At 63.4% G+C, this 18,758-nt stretch overlaps 1 protein-coding gene across 11 annotated transcripts; it reads right to left on the bottom strand.

Annotated features, from left to right (window-relative positions):
- Positions 1-1,902: 1,902 nt before the first annotated feature.
- On the bottom strand, positions 1,903-17,245 carry FGFR3 (fibroblast growth factor receptor 3). Of its 11 annotated transcripts, none has more exons than XM_074320230.1 (18): positions 17,051-17,219; positions 16,569-16,779; positions 10,638-10,907; positions 10,356-10,409; positions 8,435-8,604; positions 8,233-8,356; positions 7,966-8,156; positions 6,862-7,012; positions 5,428-5,618; positions 4,960-5,105; positions 4,419-4,540; positions 4,221-4,331; positions 3,937-4,127; positions 3,690-3,812; positions 3,543-3,613; positions 3,215-3,352; positions 2,886-2,991; positions 1,903-2,794 (listed from the first exon to the last, which is right to left on the bottom strand). In XM_074320230.1, exons 2-18 carry the CDS (start codon positions 16,675-16,677, stop codon positions 2,648-2,650), a joined length of 2,415 nt encoding a protein of 804 aa, XP_074176331.1. In that variant the 5' UTR covers positions 16,678-16,779; positions 17,051-17,219; the 3' UTR covers positions 1,903-2,647. The 11 variants fall into 11 exon arrangements, with proteins under 11 accessions (XP_074176331.1, XP_074176357.1, XP_074176313.1 ...); XM_074320256.1 differs by having other exon boundaries at positions 2,500-2,794; positions 5,422-5,618; positions 8,435-8,607; positions 17,051-17,245; XM_074320212.1 differs by having other exon boundaries at positions 2,500-2,794; positions 4,960-5,108; positions 8,435-8,607; positions 17,051-17,186.
- Between the last annotated feature and the right edge of the window lie 1,513 nt (positions 17,246-18,758).

Here is an 18,758-nt window from a genome sequence, read left to right as displayed (position 1 = left end):
AAGGTGAGTTCACACAGCAAAAGGGGGAGTGAGTTTCTCAGCAGCCAGAGTGGCTGGGTACCTGATGAGTTCCTCAGGGTAGCTAGAGGTAAGGACAGGAAGGAAGGGGGCCAGTTTGCAAGGCAGGGGTGAGTCCAGGAGGGCCGGCCAGCCATGCGCAGCGCTGGGCTCAAGATCTGTGGAAATTCGCCTGGCTCCCTGTCCCTGAATCCCCCGTAGTCTCCCCACTTGGCCTGGGCACTGCCCTCGCCTCCTGGAAGCCTTCCTCCCCACCACTGCCATGTGGCTGCCCTGTTGTGTCACCTCCTGCTCAGTTCTGTCTTCCCACTCCCTCAGGTTGTGAATTCTGCAGAAGGGGCCAGGTACCGTCACTGGGTCTTCAGTGCCCAGAGGTCGGCATGCGGTATCTGCCCAAAGTAACAGGAATGGGGGAGTGCAAGGGGCACTGGTGGAGCTCGCCTGGTTCAGACAGCACTCTCCTGAAGTCTGGTTGAAGTAGGGTGCTAGGTGAAGGCTTTGCCGCCATGTGGCTCCCTGAGGGACCCACCTAGAAACCTCCCCCTGCCCAGCTGACAGGGTAGGCAGATGCAAGGGCTGGGGTGAGAAGGGGGAGTCTCAGAACCAGCTGTAGGTGTCTGGACATGCCCCCTCCCCCCCCCAGCCCTCCTGGACTCCATGAGCTGGGGGCAGCCAGCCAGGGGCTCAGCAAGCCCAGCCTTTCCTCCTCACTCTGCTCACAACCATGCTGATCTCACTACCCCTTCCCATGGACACGAGGTTGTCGGCATTCCCTGCCCTTGGGGACCCCAAAGCCAGGCGGTGAAGCCCATTGGTGACCAAGAGGCCAGTGTTGGGCCCCCATATGGCTGAACACACCGGAACACCCTTCCCTGGCTTTGCTCAGGCAAGCAGGACAGGGCCTACCGAGCCAGAGACCTGGGCTGGAAACCCTTGGAGACTGTGACCTAGGCAGCTAGTCCCAATCTGGGGGGGACACCCAGCATTTGCTGTTCTAGCAACAGCTGGTGACCCGTCCTTCCTCAGGGCGGGCTGAGGAGAGAACCTGTCCCAGGTGGGCAGTGAGGATGCACAGCTGCTCAGGAACCCCGAAGGGCAGGAGACAAAGCAGGAGCAGGGATCTGAACTGAATCATTATTTATTTCTGGGAAAGCACATCTGCCAGTTTGGGCCGACACTTTTGGTCCCCACAAGGCTGGGGCCCTGAGAACAGACCACCCCGAGCCACCACCAGGCCAGCTCGCTGACAAGCAGGGAACAGCCCCCTGAACTCGGGGCAGTTAACAGTACAAAAAGCAACAAAACTGAATGCATAGCTTTCCCTCCCGAGCTTTGAAAGGTAGCAGCCGGGCTATGAAAGTCTAGAAGCATTGCGTAAGAAGTGTTAAATCTACAGCAAATACATCTTGTAAAAACTCAATAAATTATATATATAGATATATATATATAAACTTGTAACATCTAAACCTGCGTGCAGGGCTGGCCCCCACTGGAAATGCCTCCCTGCCTGGAACACATGGCAATTAGAAGAACTTGTATGAAAATACCAGCTTGCTTTAAAGTCCAAAAAAATAAATCTAAAGAAAAATCCTAGAGAAACCTAGTTCCCCTGCAAAAGGCCCAAGGAAAGACAATATCCCCACTGTAGTCACCTCACACTATTATGACCCTTTGGGTATGAGGGGACTGCTCAGGCCTTGGGGTGCGGGCTGTGTGAGCCCAGAGATGGGGTTCACACCCTCAGGGAACCCTTTAAACGAAGCACAAACCTTCTCAGCTGTTAATAAGTTAAGACTTAAATCGCTGCCATGCAGCAGGCTAACCACTACAGCTCTGGGGGGCGCCGACAGGGTCTGGGGGTCCATAAATAGCTTTACAAATATACAGGTCCTGGTACAATTTTTAAAACAAAACTGTGGTGCCGGGAAAGCCCCTCCATCCTCTGCTAGTTTTTGCGGTTGTCTCAACAGTGAGTCCCACAGAGGACTGCCCCCCACCACCCTTGGGGTCCTGTGCCTCAGTTGGCCCAGCCTCTCTTCTTCCATATAGGTATTTATATATATGTATGTGTATATCATACACAGCATCTATTTATATAAATGTACACTCATCTCTGGAATAAACCTTTCAGATAGAAGTCAAAGGCTCCCGCCTTCAGGTACCCGTAATTAAAGTCTCTGAGGGACAGGGTGGGAAGTGGGGTGGCCTGGCCTGGGGTTGAGGGGGTGCATGCTAACACTCAGCCCAGGTGCGAGGTGCTGCTGGGGAGAGAGGCACATCAGAGCCCAGCCTGCCCCTGAAGCTCCCTGTGGGGTGGCCGTGAGGGGCAAGGGAGCCTGGGAGGGTCCCACGGGAGGAGACCCCTTACATTCTCTATTCGGTCCCCCTGGTGCTGCTGGCACAGGTGGCCAGGAGGTCATTGTACAGCAGGGCGGGCACCCCGGGGACCCCTGCACGGGGGCCTCGAGACTCACACGCACGTGCACACACACACACGCACACGCACACACACACAAAGTTGTCCATCCTTGCCAGGTCTCGGGCCTGGGCCGCTGGGCCCCAGTGGTCGACGGGGTGGGCTGGGGTCCGCTCTCACATTAGGAGGGCTCGGCCTGCAGGTTGGCAGCCCTCACGTCTGCGGGCCCCCACTGTTGGGTGGGGCCGAGGGCAGGAGCTCGTGGGCAAACACAGAGTCATCCCCCGAGGAACTGGAGCTGGGGGTGTCCTGGCCGCCGGGCGAGTACTGCTCAAAGGGCACTGACAGGTCCAGGTACTCCTGCAGGTGGGCGGGCGGGTGGGCAGGCAGTGGTCAGCACTGAGCCCACCCCAGCCCAGCCCACAGGGGCGTGCAGGGGGCCCACACTCACGTCGGTGGACGTCACAGTAAGGATGCGGTCCAGGTCCTCCACCAGCTGCTTGAAGGTGGGCCTCTGAGAGGGCACTGCATGCCAGCACTCGCGCATGATCATGTACCTGCGGGCGGCAGGGTAAGGCGCCTGTCCCCAGCCCGCCACGCCCAGCCCGTGCCAGTGTCCCCCCACCTCAGGACTGGCCTCATGGGCCGCTGGTCCCTTACCCTGCCCAGGGTCAGAGACTGAAGTGGGATAATGAGCTAAGCCCTTGGGAGCAGAGGGGCCCGGCGGGAATCAGCGCCATGGATGGGCCCTGGGAGGGGTGGCCGTGGGTCTGCACTCACAGGTCGTGGGTGCAGTTGGCCGGCTTGTCCATGCGGTGGCCTTCCTTCAGCAGCTTGAAAAGCTCCTCCACAGGGATGCCAGGGTACGGTGAGCCCCCCAGTGTGAAAATCTCCCAGAGCAGGACCCCAAAGGACCAGCTGTAGGGACCACAGCACAATTAACAGCCCATCTGCCTCAGACCCTCCCCCGCTCCTCCCCCATGCTAAGACCCAGGCTTCAGCTGGGTCTTGGCTCCACTTCTGGAGCACCCCAGGCCCAGTCCTCGAATGGCCCAGCCCCTGACAGCTCCCCATGCCACCCCCACGCAAGGCCTGTGGGGCCACGTACACATCGCTCTGGTGGGTGTAGACACGGTCAAACAAGGCCTCGGGCGCCATCCACTTCACAGGCAGCCGGCCCTGGGAAGAGGGAGGGGCGTGTTGGCGGCCGGTGCCCTCCAGGCCCGCAGCCCCCAGCGCCCCGGGCCCAGCTCACATTGGTGGTCTTCTTGTAGTAGTCTAGGTTGTGCACATCCCGCGCCAGGCCGAAGTCTGCGATTTTCATCACGTTGTCCTCGGTCACCAGCACATTGCGGGCTGCCAGGTCCCTGTGGATGCACTGCGGGACGAGCCCAGGGCTGAGCCACCCCAACAGTGGCTCCCTCTGCTCCCCGCCAGGCCCCCAGCAGGCCGACAGCCCTTTGGCCTGTGCCACTGTGGCCCTCTCCTCCCACCCCGCTCACCTTCTGCGAGGCCAGGTACTCCATGCCCCGCGCCACCTGGTAGGCGCAGGACACCAGGTCCTTGAAGGTGAGCTGCTCCTCGGGCAGTTTGCAGGTGTCAAAGGAGTAGTCCATGCCCGGGGGACGCCTGGCCCGCAGGTACTCCCTCAAGTTGCCCTTGGCCGCGTACTCCACCAGCACGTACAGGGGCCCTGCGGGCAAAGGTGCCTCAGAGGGGCCGCTCCCCGCCCCGCCCCCGCCCCGCCCCCACCCCGGCCCCGCCCCCCGCCGTCCGAGGCGCCCACCAGCCTGTGTGCAGGCGCCCAGCAGGTTGATGATGTTTTTGTGCTTCCCGATCATTTTCATCATCTCCATCTCTGACACCAGGTCCGAGAGGTCCTTGTCTGTGGCGTCGTCTGCGTGGAGAGGGCGGGCACAGCACATCACTCAGCACGGCCGCAGCCAAGCCCGGCCCACCTCCCAGTGCCACTCGCCTCCCTCACCTTTCAACATCTTCACGGCCACGGTGACAGGCTTGGTGGCCCGCTCCTTGTCAATGCCAATGGCCTCCGCCATGACCACCTGGCCGAAGCAGCCCTCCCCGAGAGGTTTTCCCAGGGTCAGTCTGGAGGCAGAAGCAGAGACAATGAGCACTCCTGCCACTCACAGCCCGGTCCCAGGCAGCCTTGGAGGCTCCGTGCCACCACCTCCAGGAAGCCCTCCACACTTGCCCCCTCAAACCTGCTCATGAGGATGAAGGACATTACCCCACTGGCCTCTGGCCCTCTGCCATGCCCTCCAGACGGAGCACTTTGGGTTGTCTCCTCACCCACTGCCCCCACCTCAGGAGCATTTGTCCGAGGCCCCAGTCTCACATCCCCAACAGTCAGTCGCCTCGATTGCTACCTGACTCCTAACTGAATGCAGTCAGATCTGAGTGGTGGCCCCCCTTCTCCACCTATCAACCCCACCCTGTATGTGGCCATGCCCCCCAGCAGGTCACGGGCCTATCCCCAGCACACCATGTCCCATCTTCACACTGACCGGGCCCGAGGCAGCTCCCACTTGGGGTCAGCAGGCAGCTCAAGCTCAGAGACGTTGGCCAGCGCAGGGCCCTCCCCTGAGGACAGCCGGGCAATTCGCACCAGGGGTGTGTTGGAGTTCATGGACGAGTTGGACTCCAAGGACACCTGCTTGGGTCAGCAGGGGCAGGTTGGTGCCGCACAATGGGGGCTAGGGGCGGGGGGGGGGGAGTGCAGCCAGGGGACAGTGAGGTGGAGGGCTAGGGGTGGGCTGAGTTCTGGGCCTGGGAGGTGGGATCTGACCTCCAAAACTGGGCTCCATGTAGTGACCCTGACAAGGGGAGTCGGCCCACCCAGAGCACATGCGTGACCCAGGCAGGGTCCCTGAGCTCAGAAGCCCGGGAGGCTGGGTCATAGGCGGGGGCAGGGGGTCCAGGAGGCCGTGGGCGGCGGACAGGTGGCTCGGAACCTGGTATCTACTTTCTGTTACCTGTCGCTTGAGCGGGAAGCGGGAGACCTTGTGCACAGTGGGCGAGCCCAGGCCCTTCTTGGGTGGGCTGCGCAGACGGCAGAGTGTCACGGCGGCCACCACCAGGATGAAGAGGAAGAAGCCCACCCCGTAGCTGAGGACGCCTGCGTACACGCTGCCAGCCTCACCGGCCTCCGCCAGCTCCTCCTCAGCTGCAAACACAGGGCAGTGGGGGCCTGGCCCAGCTGCACCGGAGCCCCCGTGGGCCGCCCGGCTGGAGCCGCAGGCCGCAGGGGCGGGCGGGGGGCTCAGCGCCCTGGAGGGGTGCTGATGCCTCAATGCCCCACATGGTGATGGCCCTGCGCTCAGAAACGCCCGAGGCAGACCCAGGAGAGGAGCCCAGCAGAGCCAGCAGCACCCACGCCCGCCAGCCAGGGAGACACCAAAGCCCCCCGCACAGGCTGCTGTGGGCCCGGCTGGGAGACGGGGGCTCGAGGGATGCCCTTCTGGGCCACGACAGGGCCTTTGCTCCCAGAGCAGGCCCAGGGCCTGGCATGAAGGGTCCGTGGAGCACGGCGGCGGTGGGCCTCAGCGCCCTGGCCCGTGTCTGGCGGCTTTGGTGTGTCCCCAGCCAGCAACCCCAAGAGGACAGGTGCAGAGCAAGCAGCAGCAGCAGGAGCCAATACCTGGCAGCACCACCAGCCACGCAGAGTGATGGGAAAACCCGATAGAATTGCCCGCCAGACACGTGTACTCCCCCGCGTCCTCAAAGGTGACATTGTGCAGAGACAGAACCTCTAGCTCCTTGTCGGTGGTGTTAGCGCCCGCCGTCTACAAAGAGAGAACAGAGCACCATAGGCGAGCGCCAGCACCTCCCACGGGCACCAGAGCCAGAGTCCACACGCTGACGATCCAGCCAGGCTGCAAAGAAAACGCCGCCACCAACACCGCCACCGCCACGGCGGCTGCGGCTCCTCCGCCTCGTGCGTCCACACCGAGCCCGAAGCCAGTCCCTCCACCGGCGAATCCTCTGTCCCAGGTGAGTGGCAGGCGTGCGGCCAGCAGCGTGCTGCACAGAGGCAGCGTGCAGGGGTTACCGCCAACACTGGGGGCGGGCAGGCAGGCGACAGGAGATAGACAGGAAGTGAGCAGATAGCGGAGACAGGGGTGGGAGGGAGGCGGCCAGATGCCACACGCAGGGCAAGGCCCCTGCTGCGCAGAGTGCCTTCTGGGGGTGGCATAGGGTGCAGGCAGGGTCAGCACAGGCCACAGGGCCCGAAGCGGGCAGTCACAGTGGATGCCAGAGGCGCCAGCATTGCAGAGGCGACCATGTACGGAGCGGAGCGCGAGCTACAGGGTGGGGAACGAGCAGGATGGGGCGTGCAGGACGGCGCATGGCCAGGGCGTCGGAGCTGGAGCTCGGCGTGCCAGGCAGGCGTGGGACAGAGTTGTTACCTGCTTGGGGCCCGTGAACACGCAGCCAAAAGGCCTTCTCAGACACGCCTATGAAATTGGAGGCTCGACAGAGGTACTCGCCCCCGTCGCGCTCGGACACATTGGCCAGGCGGAGGCGCGCGTCGGCCTCCACACTCTCACTGATCCAGGACTGCGGGGACAAGAGACCCGGCTCAGGCGTGCCCGTGGCAGCCCCGCCGGGCACAGAATGGCTACACAGAAGTGGCCCCAGTCCAGACCCTGCCATGAGGGTGGCCCTAGATCCCAAGGCTCCAAGGTAGGAAGTGGGAGACCCCTGAGGAATGAATGGGGCTGTGCCAGCCAGGAAGGCTGCCTGGAGGAGGTGTGCAGGCACCTCATGGCAGTGGCCGGTGGCCCCACAGGACGCGCCTTGTCAGCATCCACCCTCCGCAACCCAGAGCATGGCCCTGGCAGGCACCCCCGAGAGGCCCTCCTGGGCTGGCGCTTGGCCCGCCCACCCGAGTCCTGGCTGGGCCTGCTGTGACGCCACTGGCTGAGAGCACCCATGCGGCCCAGGGTGCAGAGACACCACACAACGTCAGGTCTGGCCTCCTGCTCCCCACCCCCCGTCAGCCCGCCTTGTCTCTAAACAGATGTTTCTCTTTGGGCTGCGAGTGTTGCAACCGTCCCAACTTGGGTGGCCCCCACCCTGGGGCCGTGGGAACAAAGCTGAGGCTGTCCTGTCCTGAGGCCGAAGGAGGCAGGCGGGGTGGCAAGCCACGCCACACAAGCCCACGACGCCCGAGCCGGCCAGCTCAAGGAGTGCGGCCCAGCCCCCCAGACCTAGAGGGTGCTGGGTGGGCTCAGCGGCCACCTGCCCAGCAGGGGCCCCTGAGTTTGGGCTCACCCCACGGGGCCATCTGCAAGCCCTCCCCCAGGGCAGAAGCCAACCCTGAGAACAGACAGGTAAACTGAGGACTCACCGCAGGGCGTGGTGAGCAGAATCCCCCACTGCTTCCCCACAGGTCCAACCCCTGGCCCTGACCACCGTCCCTTTAACCCAATGGGCCTCCCTGCTGGGGATGCCCTCCCTGTCCCCACTCCTGTGCAGGAGCCCCTGGGCCAGCTGGGGGCGACGCCCACCTTGAGCACGGTGACATAGGGTGTGCCATCAGGCCCCACTTTGCTGCCGTTCACCTCCACGTGCTTGAGCCACTGGATGTGGGGCTGCGCGTCGCTGTACACCTTGCAGTGGAATTCCACATCGCTGCCCAGCACTGCCGTCTGGTTGGCTGGCAGCCCCGCCTGCAGGATGGGCCGGTGCGGAGAGCGCTCTGGGGACAGATGGGGGCTTAGGGGCCGCCCCAGTGCTCACCCTCCTGCCCACCCACCTGCACCCCCGGGCCTCACCCAGCACGTCCAGGGTGTACGTCTGCCGGATGCTGCCAAACTTGTTCTCCACAACACACGTGTAGTTGCCGCGGTCTGAGGGCACCACGCTCTCCATGACCAGGCTCCACTGCTGGTGCCGCAGCTGCAGGGGACACTGGGTGAGCGGGCAGCACAAGGCCCCGCCAGAGCCCAGTGGCCCGGCACCCCCCGGCAAGCCCACCTTGATGCCCCCAATGCGGTGCTCGCCCCGGAATTCCTTGCCATTCTTCAGCCAGGAGATGGATGGGGTGGGGTTGCCGGCAGCCGGGCAGCGGAAGCGAACGGTGTTGGCAGCTGGCACAGCCAGCAGCTTCTTGTCCATCCGCTCAGGCCGTGTCCAGTAAGGGGCCCCTGCTGGCAAGGGGCACGTGAAGGCCACTGCCCACGCCTCCAGCCTGTTTCCCCTCTGTAGGCAGTGTTGGCCTTTCGAGGACCCCTGCCTGGGCTGGGCAAGGGTCCCAGCATCCTCGACACCACCTTCCACCGTCTCAAAGCCAGGCCACATGTCCCCTCTCCTTCCTGCCCACTTCCCGCAAGTGCCCACTCCAGCCAAGGATCTAGGTGGCACACATTGGCCCCGAGCCTTCAGGACAAAAAGTGTCTCCCAGGGGAGCACCCTACCCATCCACGGGGAGACCCAGCTGGCAGAGGGGCCGGGTCAGCCCATGTCACAAAGTCCAGCTAGAAGGATGAGCAGGGCCAGGCCTTGGGGCCGGCCAGGCATCCTCTAGAATCTGCGAGACCCTGAGCTACCCTTTGCATCACTCCAGAGCCTGATGGCCAGTAGGTGGGGACAGGCTGACATGGTGGTGACAGGACAGCCAGGAGGCTCCGCCCCCCCATCCAAGTTTCAGGCTGCCCCACCCCCATCTTCAGAGCCCAACTGGTTTTTCTCCTTCTCCAGGCTTGGGTGGGGGCTGTGTTCCTGCTGTGGGGAGGCTGGGCAGGCGTCCCCCCGGGAGGGAGGCAGCCCTCTCCAGGGGTCACTGTCTATGAAGCCACCTCACGGAGGAGGGCGCTGAGCCCCAGATGGAGAGCAGTGTGAACATACACTGACAAGAGGCGCCTCTCGGGCCTCCAGGGTCCAGGGCAGAGTCCCAGGGGCGACCTAGGGCCCAGCGGGTTGTGGGAAGGGCTGTTCCCTGGGACTGAGAGCCTGCGATGCCTCATGCCCTGTCCCGGAGCCCACACAGACACCACCTGAGAGAGCCTGGGTGGGCAGGGGCACCAAGAGTGTGTGGGTGGCAGAGGGGGTGGAAGGAGGCAACCAGCCAGGGGGTCGGATTATAAACTTCCTAGCAGCCAAAGGGAAGACATACCCTGGGGTGCTGCTCCTCTCGCAGGAGCCTGTCCTGCCTCTGTCCTGGAGCCCATCCCCCAGGTGGAGGGCACATAAGCAGGACCCCTGGCTCTCCCAAGACCCGCTCTGCCCCGACACCCCCTCCTGGTTTTCACTCCCCTCTAGCTTCCTGGCTGGTTCCTGCTCACATCCTCGATGGCTAGACCACAGAGGGCCCCCCAGCTTCTGTGCACAAGGGCCCCTTGCCCCTCATCTCTTGGCACCAAACTCGGATCCTCCAAAACCAGATAGATACCCCATCTCCCCTAACCGGCCCTTCCACAACTGGGCAAAGTCCACCTGCCACTGTCCCAGGCCAAAATAACTGGGTGCCGTCAGCCCAACAGCCTGCCACCGGGAACACTGGTTGCACCATTTATAATAAATATGCCCAAAACCTGGTGTCCCTGACGCCCCATAGCCACCCTCCTCTCCTACCTGAACTCTCAGTCACCTCCCACTGCCCCAAAGCCCCAGTCCACTGGCCCTACAGCAGCCAGACCGGAGCCCCCTGCCCAGGTGTACTCACACCTGGGATGGACCCCCCACCCACAGGCCTCAGTCCCCCAGCCTGGCCACATGGGCTCCTTGCCATCCCACAGTGAGGGGATCCCACACTTGTGACCCAAGGAGGTGAACCCCAGGCCTGTCTTTCACCTGCCTGATGAGCAGGAGGCCCCATACCTGGGGAGGGTGGGGTTTGTCAGGTGGGAAGCAGGTCCCCAGCCCCTGCCAGCCCCGTGTGCCCGGAACTTGGTCTCACCTGTATCTTCTGCCTCGTCCTCCCCATCTTCGTCATCTCCCGAGGATGGGGCATCTGCCATGAGACGAGAAGGGACATGGAGAAGTGGACGTGCACCCAGCACCCACATCCAGGGGCCTGCTGCCCCTCAACTGTGAGGTCTGTCTGGTCTGTCTCTGCCTCGCCCAGGAGGGCCCAGGGAGCCTGGTGCTGAAGACAGTAACCAGGGGTGCCCTCATCTCTTCGTAACCACTGAAACCCTTGGCTGCTCAGGGAGCTCAGTGGACGCTGGCAGGCACTCACCTGTCACACGTACACTAAAGTGGCACAGAACACGCTGCGTGAGTCGCTGCCGGCAGCTGTAGGCCCCGGAGTCCTCGTGGGAGGCATTTAGCACCTGGAGCCGCTGGAGCCCCACCAGGATGCGGTCCGAGGCCACCAGCCCTGCACCGTCCTTAACCCAGACGGTGGGCCCCGTGGGACCCCCTGCAGGCGCGTGGCAGCTCAACTCCACAGTGTCCCCACTGCCAAAGACCAGCTGCTCCTGCTGGCCAGGCTCAGGTTCCAGGACCTCTGTGGGCGAGATGGATGACCATGAGGCAGGGGCTCCCAAACCAAGAACACTGGGTGCTCAACAGCCCTGGGAGGCACCCTACTTTGCAGACGCACTGATGGAGCTGCAATGTCTGGGGTGGTCTGGGGCGTGGAGGTCTGGGCAGGGCCCAGGGTGACACTGGATGAGGGAAGGGTCTCCACCCAAAGCCTATACTCCTGCAAAAGGCTGGGGTGTCACTTTCAGCCTTGCCCTCCAGCCTGTCCCTCCCAAGTACAGTGCTGCCATTTTAGCACTTTTGTACATGACAGACAGACAGGTGTGGCTGCACACCAATGAAACTTTATGGACACTGAAAGTTCAATCTCAAGTGTCATGAAGTATTATTCTTCCTTTGATTTTCTTCAACCATTTAGAAATGTAACCTCACTACGCATTTGGGGTTAGGGACCTGGAACACTCATTTTTCAGATGAAGACAGAGGATGGGGGGAGAAGCCTTGTCCACCTCGCCCTACAGGTGCTGAAAGGTTGGGGTGGATGGTGCCTGCCAAGGGCACACATCCACCACTGGCCCCAGGGACCCCCGCCCTGCCACTGGCTGCCCAGCTTCCAAGGGGCCAACAAGGCCTGAGACCCTGGGGCACACCACTGGTGGGGCTGACCACCACTCCCAGTCCTCCCTGCCAGGGCCAAACAATGCCCAACGCAGGCGGGCAGCCCGGGCTTAGGGCCCGGGACAGGGGTGGGTGGCCCGCTGCTCAGGCTTCCTTCCCCAGACCCAGCTGGGTCGGCTGTCCTGTTAGTTATCATTCTGCTGATGCATGGCCTAGATTTGAGGGCTCAGCTGCCCACTCTGGCCACACCAGTCCCTGGCTCCCTGGACAAGCCCAGTTCTGCCCACCCACCTCAGACAGCCCGGGAACCCCATGCCCACCAGAAGGTCTCTGAGTGTCCAGGGTTTGCATCCCTGGGGACCCCACAGCCTGGGGGCAACCGGCCTGACCGCCAGCCCCCCAGTCCTGGCCACCACATCCTATGGAGACCACTCACTGTTGGAAGCCATCTGAGGCCCCCAGAAGGCCGAGAACAGGCATGTGGCAGCCTGAGCCCCAGGCCGTAGCCCAAGGGCAACAGCCATTGGTTCCGGCCTGGTCTGGTCTGGACTGGGCAGCAGCAGCAAGTCAAGCCATCTGCGTAAGTATCTGTTTCAACCTCGTCCAGTAGGGGGTTGTGGGGACACAGAGCAGCCCCCAGGCCAGCCAGGTCTGGCAGCCACCTGCCAGGGTGGGAGTGGAGGCCGACCCAACCTGCCCGCCACCCTGCCCTGCTAGGTGCCTGCAGAGGCCAGGGACCCCCAGACCAGGGCAGACACCAGCAGCAGAGTCTCTACCCCTCCCGACCCCATCCACCAGGCCCCCCTGAGCCACGGAGCCCTGAGGAGACCCAGCAGCAGCCGAGTGGATGGTGTCAGGCAGGGGACGTGGAGGCAGCACGAGGGCCAGGGTCTGGCTCTACCTAGGGAGCAGTGGGGCCCTCGGTCTCACCCCCAAAGGGGCCCCAGTAAGGAGTCTTCCTTGATCAACAGAGCGGGGCTGCCCAAACCCAGACAGGCCTGTAGCCCATACGCACCAGGGGACAACAGTGCTGCATGCCACAGCAGGTATACAAGTGGGCACAAGCAGAATGTCTGCACCCACCTTTGCACTCACCCCCACATGGGGCTGAGCTTGACCAGAGGGCCACAGGCCGAGGGCAGCCTGAGCCCCAGGGTCCTGCCTCCTGGAGGGGCTGAGCTGGGTCTGCGGGCACATCTCCCAGTCAGAGAGTCCTCCTGACTCTACCACTCCCTGGCCCCAGCCTCAGTTTGCCCCACTGTGGCACAGGGTAAAAACCCCACCAGCAGACCAGGACACCACCGCAAACAAAGTACTGGAGTATGTGACAATGAGGGCAAGAAACCCTCCCTGCCCTGATGTCCACCAGGCCTCGGCCAGAGCCAGCCTGCAAAGAAGGGCTTGCTCTCAGTTTGGGGTCACTACAACTGAGGCCCCCCAAGGCATGCAGGGTGCCCAGGTCAGGCAACTATCCATCAGGAAGGCCTTGGGGGTGACCCCAGAGAACAAGCATCAAATTCAGACCTGTCCTAAAGGAGTCCACTGGAGCTGGCACCTCAAGGGCTGTGGGTTTTCGGGTGGGATGAGGAACAAAGCTTCTGGTTCTGGAGTGCGGGAAGCTCCCTGCTGCTCTTGGGAGTATGGGACCTGTTGCCAGGTACATGCTTTAAAATATCCCAAGGGAGGAGGCGCCCCACCCAGAAACTTTTCTTCTGAAGTTTCCAGAAGAAACGATTCCTAACAAAGTTAGAAAACAATGGGGGGATCGGTGTCCAGGCGGGCTCATGAGGGCTTCCAAGGTTATCCAGCCTCATCCTCCCAACAGCCCTTCCATTAGCAGTCCTCTTGGACAGGTGAGAAACTGAGGCTCCAGAAGGGCACCCAGAGCCCCCGGCCCCTTCCCAGCCAGAAGAGGCCCACTCACAGCTCCTTCACTCGTACATCACTCAGGCCTGTGTGACCGCATGTGCCTGGGCAGACTGGTGCCCCCTCAAGGAACTCCTCTTTCCTCTCTAGGTTCAGCTGTAAAATGGGGTGCTCAAGGCCCCAGATCGGGCCTGTGGACGGAAAAGGGGCCACATACGAAAGCTGACAAGCTCAGGCGAGACCTGCATGGTGGGCCTCACAAACCCAGAGACCAAAGTAACCACACAGGGTGGTCTGAACATAAAACTCTCCAACCTTCCAGAAGCGGGTCCTGGCAGGTAGTAAGGTCCTAGGCCTGCAGCTTCCTTGACAAAGGTCAGTCTTTACCTCTGAAATTTTCCATTGTCTTGTGCATCTAAGATAACATACCTTGAAACGTCAGAGTAATTTCCTTTTCCAGACCCCTCAGGGCACAACCTCCCACCAGAGCAGACCACAGAACCCCTGCTGGTTGCCTTGTCCCCTGAATACCATCTCCATGTGCTGTAAATGTTATTACCTATCCTGTACCCGCCGATGTGGAAGAAGCGTGTCTCTGTTTTACTTCTTATCCAATCCCAGAGATTTCCCTCCTTTGCTTCTCCCACTCCCTTAACCTACAACCGATGGATTCCATGTAACCCCCTTACGTCGCCTTCTTTGATTCCAATGTATAAAATAAGCTGCAAAACTGCCGTTCTCAGGAGCATTTTCTCAATTGGTTGAGATTCTGCTTCCAGGCAATTGTCAGTTTGGCTCAAATAAACTTTTATAAGGCTTTTTCTTAGGCTGATGGTTCTTTCGTGGACAGGCCCCAAGTGGAACCTGAGGCCCTGGGGGGAGGGGGCGCTCATGGGCTCATTGCAGGGGCTCAGAGGCCACAAGTCCAGCCGGGGGCTCAGCCCAGGTTAATGAACCACCCAGACGCCCTAGAGGCTCAAAGTCCAGCTCTGTGGAGGAGGTAGTGGGAGAGGTTGCAGCCAATGCCTTCCCGGAAATGGTGAAATAGTGCACTAAAGAGACCCCTTCAGGATGGGTGGGTGGTGGCAGTGTCCTGCTGCTCCCATCAACCTCCCTTCCAGCTAGGAGACCCTGCCCAGACCATTACCAACAACATGGCCTTGTATGGAGATGGACCCTGCCTTGGTAGGGCCTGAGGTGACCAGGGCAGTCCAAAGCTGACACCTTTCCCACACCATCCTTGACCCTGACCAGCTCTGGCTCCATAATTTATGATCCTGGGAAAGTGCCAGCCAGGCCGGACCTCTGGAAATTTCATGAGGCCTTTGTATTTTTACTGCCCGGCCCATCTCTTTAAGGAACTGGATTAAGTTTGTTGACCTATCAACTCACTACCTGTTTCACCACCTTTACTGCGGGTACAGGAGTGCTGGGGCGCCAAGGCTGTGGCCAAGGGAGAAGGCGCCGAGCCCCCTCCCGCATCCTTGGAGGTTTTTTCTATCGCTCTACCCACGCCCGCACCCGCTGGGGCACCACAGGCTCTGCGTCCCAGGACCGGGCCTCGCAGTCACCGCCAGTTCCAGGAAGGGGGGTGGACGGAGGAGGCCACTACCCCCGCGCGCAGCAGGGGGTCCGGGAGAAGGTCTGGAGCCCCGCCCGCTGCCCCCTCCCCCGGAGCTAGTTGACATTCCCTGGGCGTAGAGAGTAATATCTTTATCTGAATGCGAATGCTAATGCGGGGCTCCCCCCGCGGCCGCCTATTCGGCGCCCCTGGAAGCGGGGGCCGCCGGAGCAGGCGTAAAAGCGCGCGCTGACCTTCCGACGGCCTCTGTCACGCCGCTGAATGACACGCACATTCAAGCGCTGGGCCCACTTTCATTCATAAAAAAATGACATTGTTCCGGGAGGCTGCAGCCGCTGCCGGAGAGAGGGGCGCGGGGAAGGGGGGGGCCGCAGGGAGGGGCGGGCCGCCATCTGCCTGTGTCCTGCCGGCGGCCGCCGCCTCGCTGGCACAGCGCGCCCGCAGCCGCTGCGCTCACACCTCCCCGCGAGGCTGCCGCGGCGCCCGCCGTCAACACGGCCGCGCCGAGGTACAAAGGAGCGGCTGTTCGGGTCCGCCCGGGTGGGGCGTGAGCTCACCGGGCTAAGGCCTCCCTCCGCGCGGCCGCCGGGCTGGGGGCAGGGTGCGCGCAGCCCACTCGCCCGCGCCCAGGAGTTGGCTGTCCCCAAGGGGCGGGCTCCCTGTGGCCCGCCGCCGGACCACGCGTCTCCGCCCTGCCGCTGGGAGCCTGGCAGCGCGCGTTACGTGCGGCGATACCGAGAGCGCCCGGTCGGTCTCCGCTGGGGGCGAGCGCTACACCTCCAGGACCGCGGCGCGTGTGCGGGGCGGGGCCTGGAGCAAAGATGCGCTCCGCCCCTCCGCTGCCCTAGCTCAGCGGGCGGAGCCCTCCTCGAGACCCTCGACGTCCCGCCGGACCTTGACCACCAGCCGGGGTCCGCGGCTCCACGTCCCTCGGACGTCTGCCCTCTCACCTCCTGGCGTCCCCCCTGGCGTTCGGCGCGCACTCCTGGGGGAGAACACACCTTCATCCACAGGGCATGAGAGTAGGGTGGGAGTACGGAGGCACTAGAAGGTATCGCCTTGTCATGCAGGCTACTGGGTGGCAAGGGCCGGGCCGCGGGCTGACGCACTCTCATACCCTCCCTCCAAAGTCCTGCCCCTCGCTTTGGCCGAAGCTAGCCACGAACTGGGGCCCTAGAGGGGTTTGGGGAACAGCATCAACAATAGAAACTTTCCGTCACTGCAAAACCCGCAGAACAACAATAGGAATCGTGGAGACGCAGCCCCCACGCCCTCCCGATGGCGCCTGGGGGCAGACTGCGCCCACTAGGGAAGAGCGGGGGCGGGGGCTGAGGACGCCACCTCGTGCCCAGTTCCCTGCCTCAGCCTCGCACTTGGGTGGTAGCCCTGCGGCTCCAGGCGCCCCACAAACTGCCGCGCCAGCTCTGGCCACGATCCCCGGGGAGGAAGGGCGGCAGAAACCCGGACACTGGCCTCCCGGTGCCAGCCCAGTACGCGCCTTCGGACCCACTCAGATCCGCGGCCCCCACCACCCAGGCGCCCGTTCCCCGGGCCGCGATGCCTCTGCCTGCCGGGGGCCCCAGGCCCCGCTCCTGTGCCCGTCGGATCCTTCCTTACCTGCCGCTCTCCGCACGACGCGCTGCTCCGCACCCTGGGGCCCCGAGGCAGCGCGGGTCACAACCGCCACGGCCACGCAGAACACGAGGACGCAAGCCGGGGCGATCATCGCGGGGGCAGGGGCGACGGCTTTCTCAGGCGAAGCGCGTGGGCATGCTGCCCCCCATGGCCCGGCTCTGGCACCGGCGGGAGGAGGGCGCCGCTCGGGAGTCTGCGGGAGGAGGCAGGCAGCTCGTTACCCTGGCCGCCTGGCGCCGGCCGCCTCCTCCCGCCGCGGTCCCTCCCTCCTCCCCCCTTCCCTCCCTGGCTGCTGCACAGCCCTCCCAGGGCGGCGGCGGCCGCAAACTTTCCAGAGCGGGAAGCCCGCGCCCCGGCCGGGCCTCGCCGTGGAGATTGCTCGGGATCCCGGCCCGCCGGGCGCTCTGGCCCCGCCGCGCGCCCACCTCGACCCCACCGTGCCTGCCCGGCCCCCGCGCACCGACCTGGCGGCCGCTGGCGCCCAACTCGCTGCGCGCGGCCCTTGCTTCGGCTCGCTGCTTGCCGGCCCAGCGCCTGCGCCCCGTCCCTTCTGCCGTCGGTTCGCCGGTGCGTCCGTGCGCCGGGCCGAGAAGGACCGCGCGGCGCCAGATGCCCGCGCCGCCGCCGCCACCGCGCACTGAGCCTAGGCGGCCGGGCGCGCTGCAGCCAGTGGGGGCCGGGCCGCGCACGCCCCGCCTCCGGCCCCGCCCCGGCCCCGCCCGCCCCGGCGCGTTCGGGAGCGGAGACACGCCCCTCCCCTGGGGCGGTCCGGAGGCGGGGCCGCGGCTCGCCTCGTCCCCGCCCGCAGAGGGGATTAGAGGGGGCGGGGCCGGGCGGGGCCGGGCGGGGGCGCCGGGCGGTCTCCGAGGGCGTGGGAGCCGGGGCTACAAGGGTGAGGTCTCGGTTCGCACCGCTAGGCGCCCAGGGAGGCCAAGAGCAGGCCTCTGCTCAGCGCGCAGTCCGGTTACCACCCGGCCGCGGATTGGGGGCTCAGTGTGGTCTCGGTGGGTGAAGCATGTCTGAGAGGCTTCACCTAGAAGGTGCTGCCCAAGCTGAACCCAGAGATGTGAGCAATCGGTCTTCGGGTGCAGGAGCGCCGAACGGTGTGGGGCCTGGTGCTGTGAGCAAAAGCCTAAGGGTGAAGGGCAGCTCTGCCTGTCTGCTTGGGGCCAGAATGCAAGAGGACGGCACCCCAGAAGCTGTGGGCTCACTGCTGCATTTATTAAGCACCTGTGGCACACATGTAGCTAAGCTGCCTGAGTTCCCTGCCAGAGGGAGTCATTATCCTGCATCCCTAGGTGACATGTTTAGAGATTGGGTGTTTGACGGGCATCAGAATGGAGAGCAAGGGCTAGGGGCCTCAGGTGGGGGCCAACTCTAGAGCTCTGAGGAAGGTTCACGAGGGGAGCTGGTGGCAAAGTCTGAGCTGGCCTGTGGTGTGCCGGCCCCGGGGCAGTGCAGGGTGGTGCAGAGCTGAGCTGGGGAGAACCCCATGTGACCATAGCTTCTGAGCGCAACTTCACAGGGGGCTCTTCTTCCACTTGCAGGCAAGCCCAGGAGTGTTGAGGCCCTCCAGGAGCGAAAGAGGCGAGAGGGTGTCACCTGGGCATGGCTCAGAGGCCTCAGCCAAGTGCCTCTGGCCCCCCGGCTGTGGCTTCTAGGATTCGGTTTGCTCACCAGGCAAATGGGCAATAAACGCCCCTCTGACTGGCTGCTGGGGCCACCCACATCTCAGGTGCTACCTCTGCTGCCAGAGGCCTCGGAGGCCAGACTTCAGGGCCTGAGAAGGGCCCCTCCCCCAGGAAGCCCTCACACCCCCCCCCTTTGCCCACCTGGCAGATCAGCCCTTCTCTACCACAGGCTGCCATCACTGCCTGCTCTGGTCATGACCATGTACCCCAGACGGGGCGGGGCCCACTGAGCTGTAAGTGGGCTGTCCGGACCCCTCCAATGCGTAGCCCCGGGACACCCACATTTAGGGCCTCCTCCAGGATATACCATCCCCGAGGCCACAGTGACACATTCTGCTCTAATCTATTACCTGGTTGCTTAATCAGTTACTTAGTATGCCAGGATGGATGTGGACTACTGGTCCCCTTGGCTCCCTTCCTCGAGTTGGGGGGGGGCTGGATTGGGCTTGACCCCCCCACACCCATTCTTTTGTGGAAAGAG

Source organism: Rhinolophus sinicus, linkage group LG02 (genome assembly GCF_036562045.2).
Source record: "Rhinolophus sinicus isolate RSC01 linkage group LG02, ASM3656204v1, whole genome shotgun sequence".
NCBI lineage: Eukaryota > Metazoa > Chordata > Mammalia > Chiroptera > Rhinolophidae > Rhinolophus > Rhinolophus sinicus.
Note: the sequence above shows the minus strand (reverse complement) of the source record. Positions and strands in the feature narration are given on the sequence as shown.

Excerpts from the sequence above, each read along its gene's own strand:
- FGFR3 (XM_074320256.1), bottom strand. The coding sequence starts at position 16,677 with ATGATCGCCCCGGCTTGCGTCCTCGTGTTCTGCGTGGCCGTGGCGGTT. Across the intron at positions 8,357-8,434 it reads ACCGCATTGGGGGCATCAAG|CTGCGGCACCAGCAGTGGAG; the intron begins GTGGGCTTGCCG and ends TGTCCCCTGCAG. Across the intron at positions 8,157-8,232 it reads GTACACCCTGGACGTGCTGG|AGCGCTCTCCGCACCGGCCC; the intron begins GTGAGGCCCGGG and ends ATCTGTCCCCAG.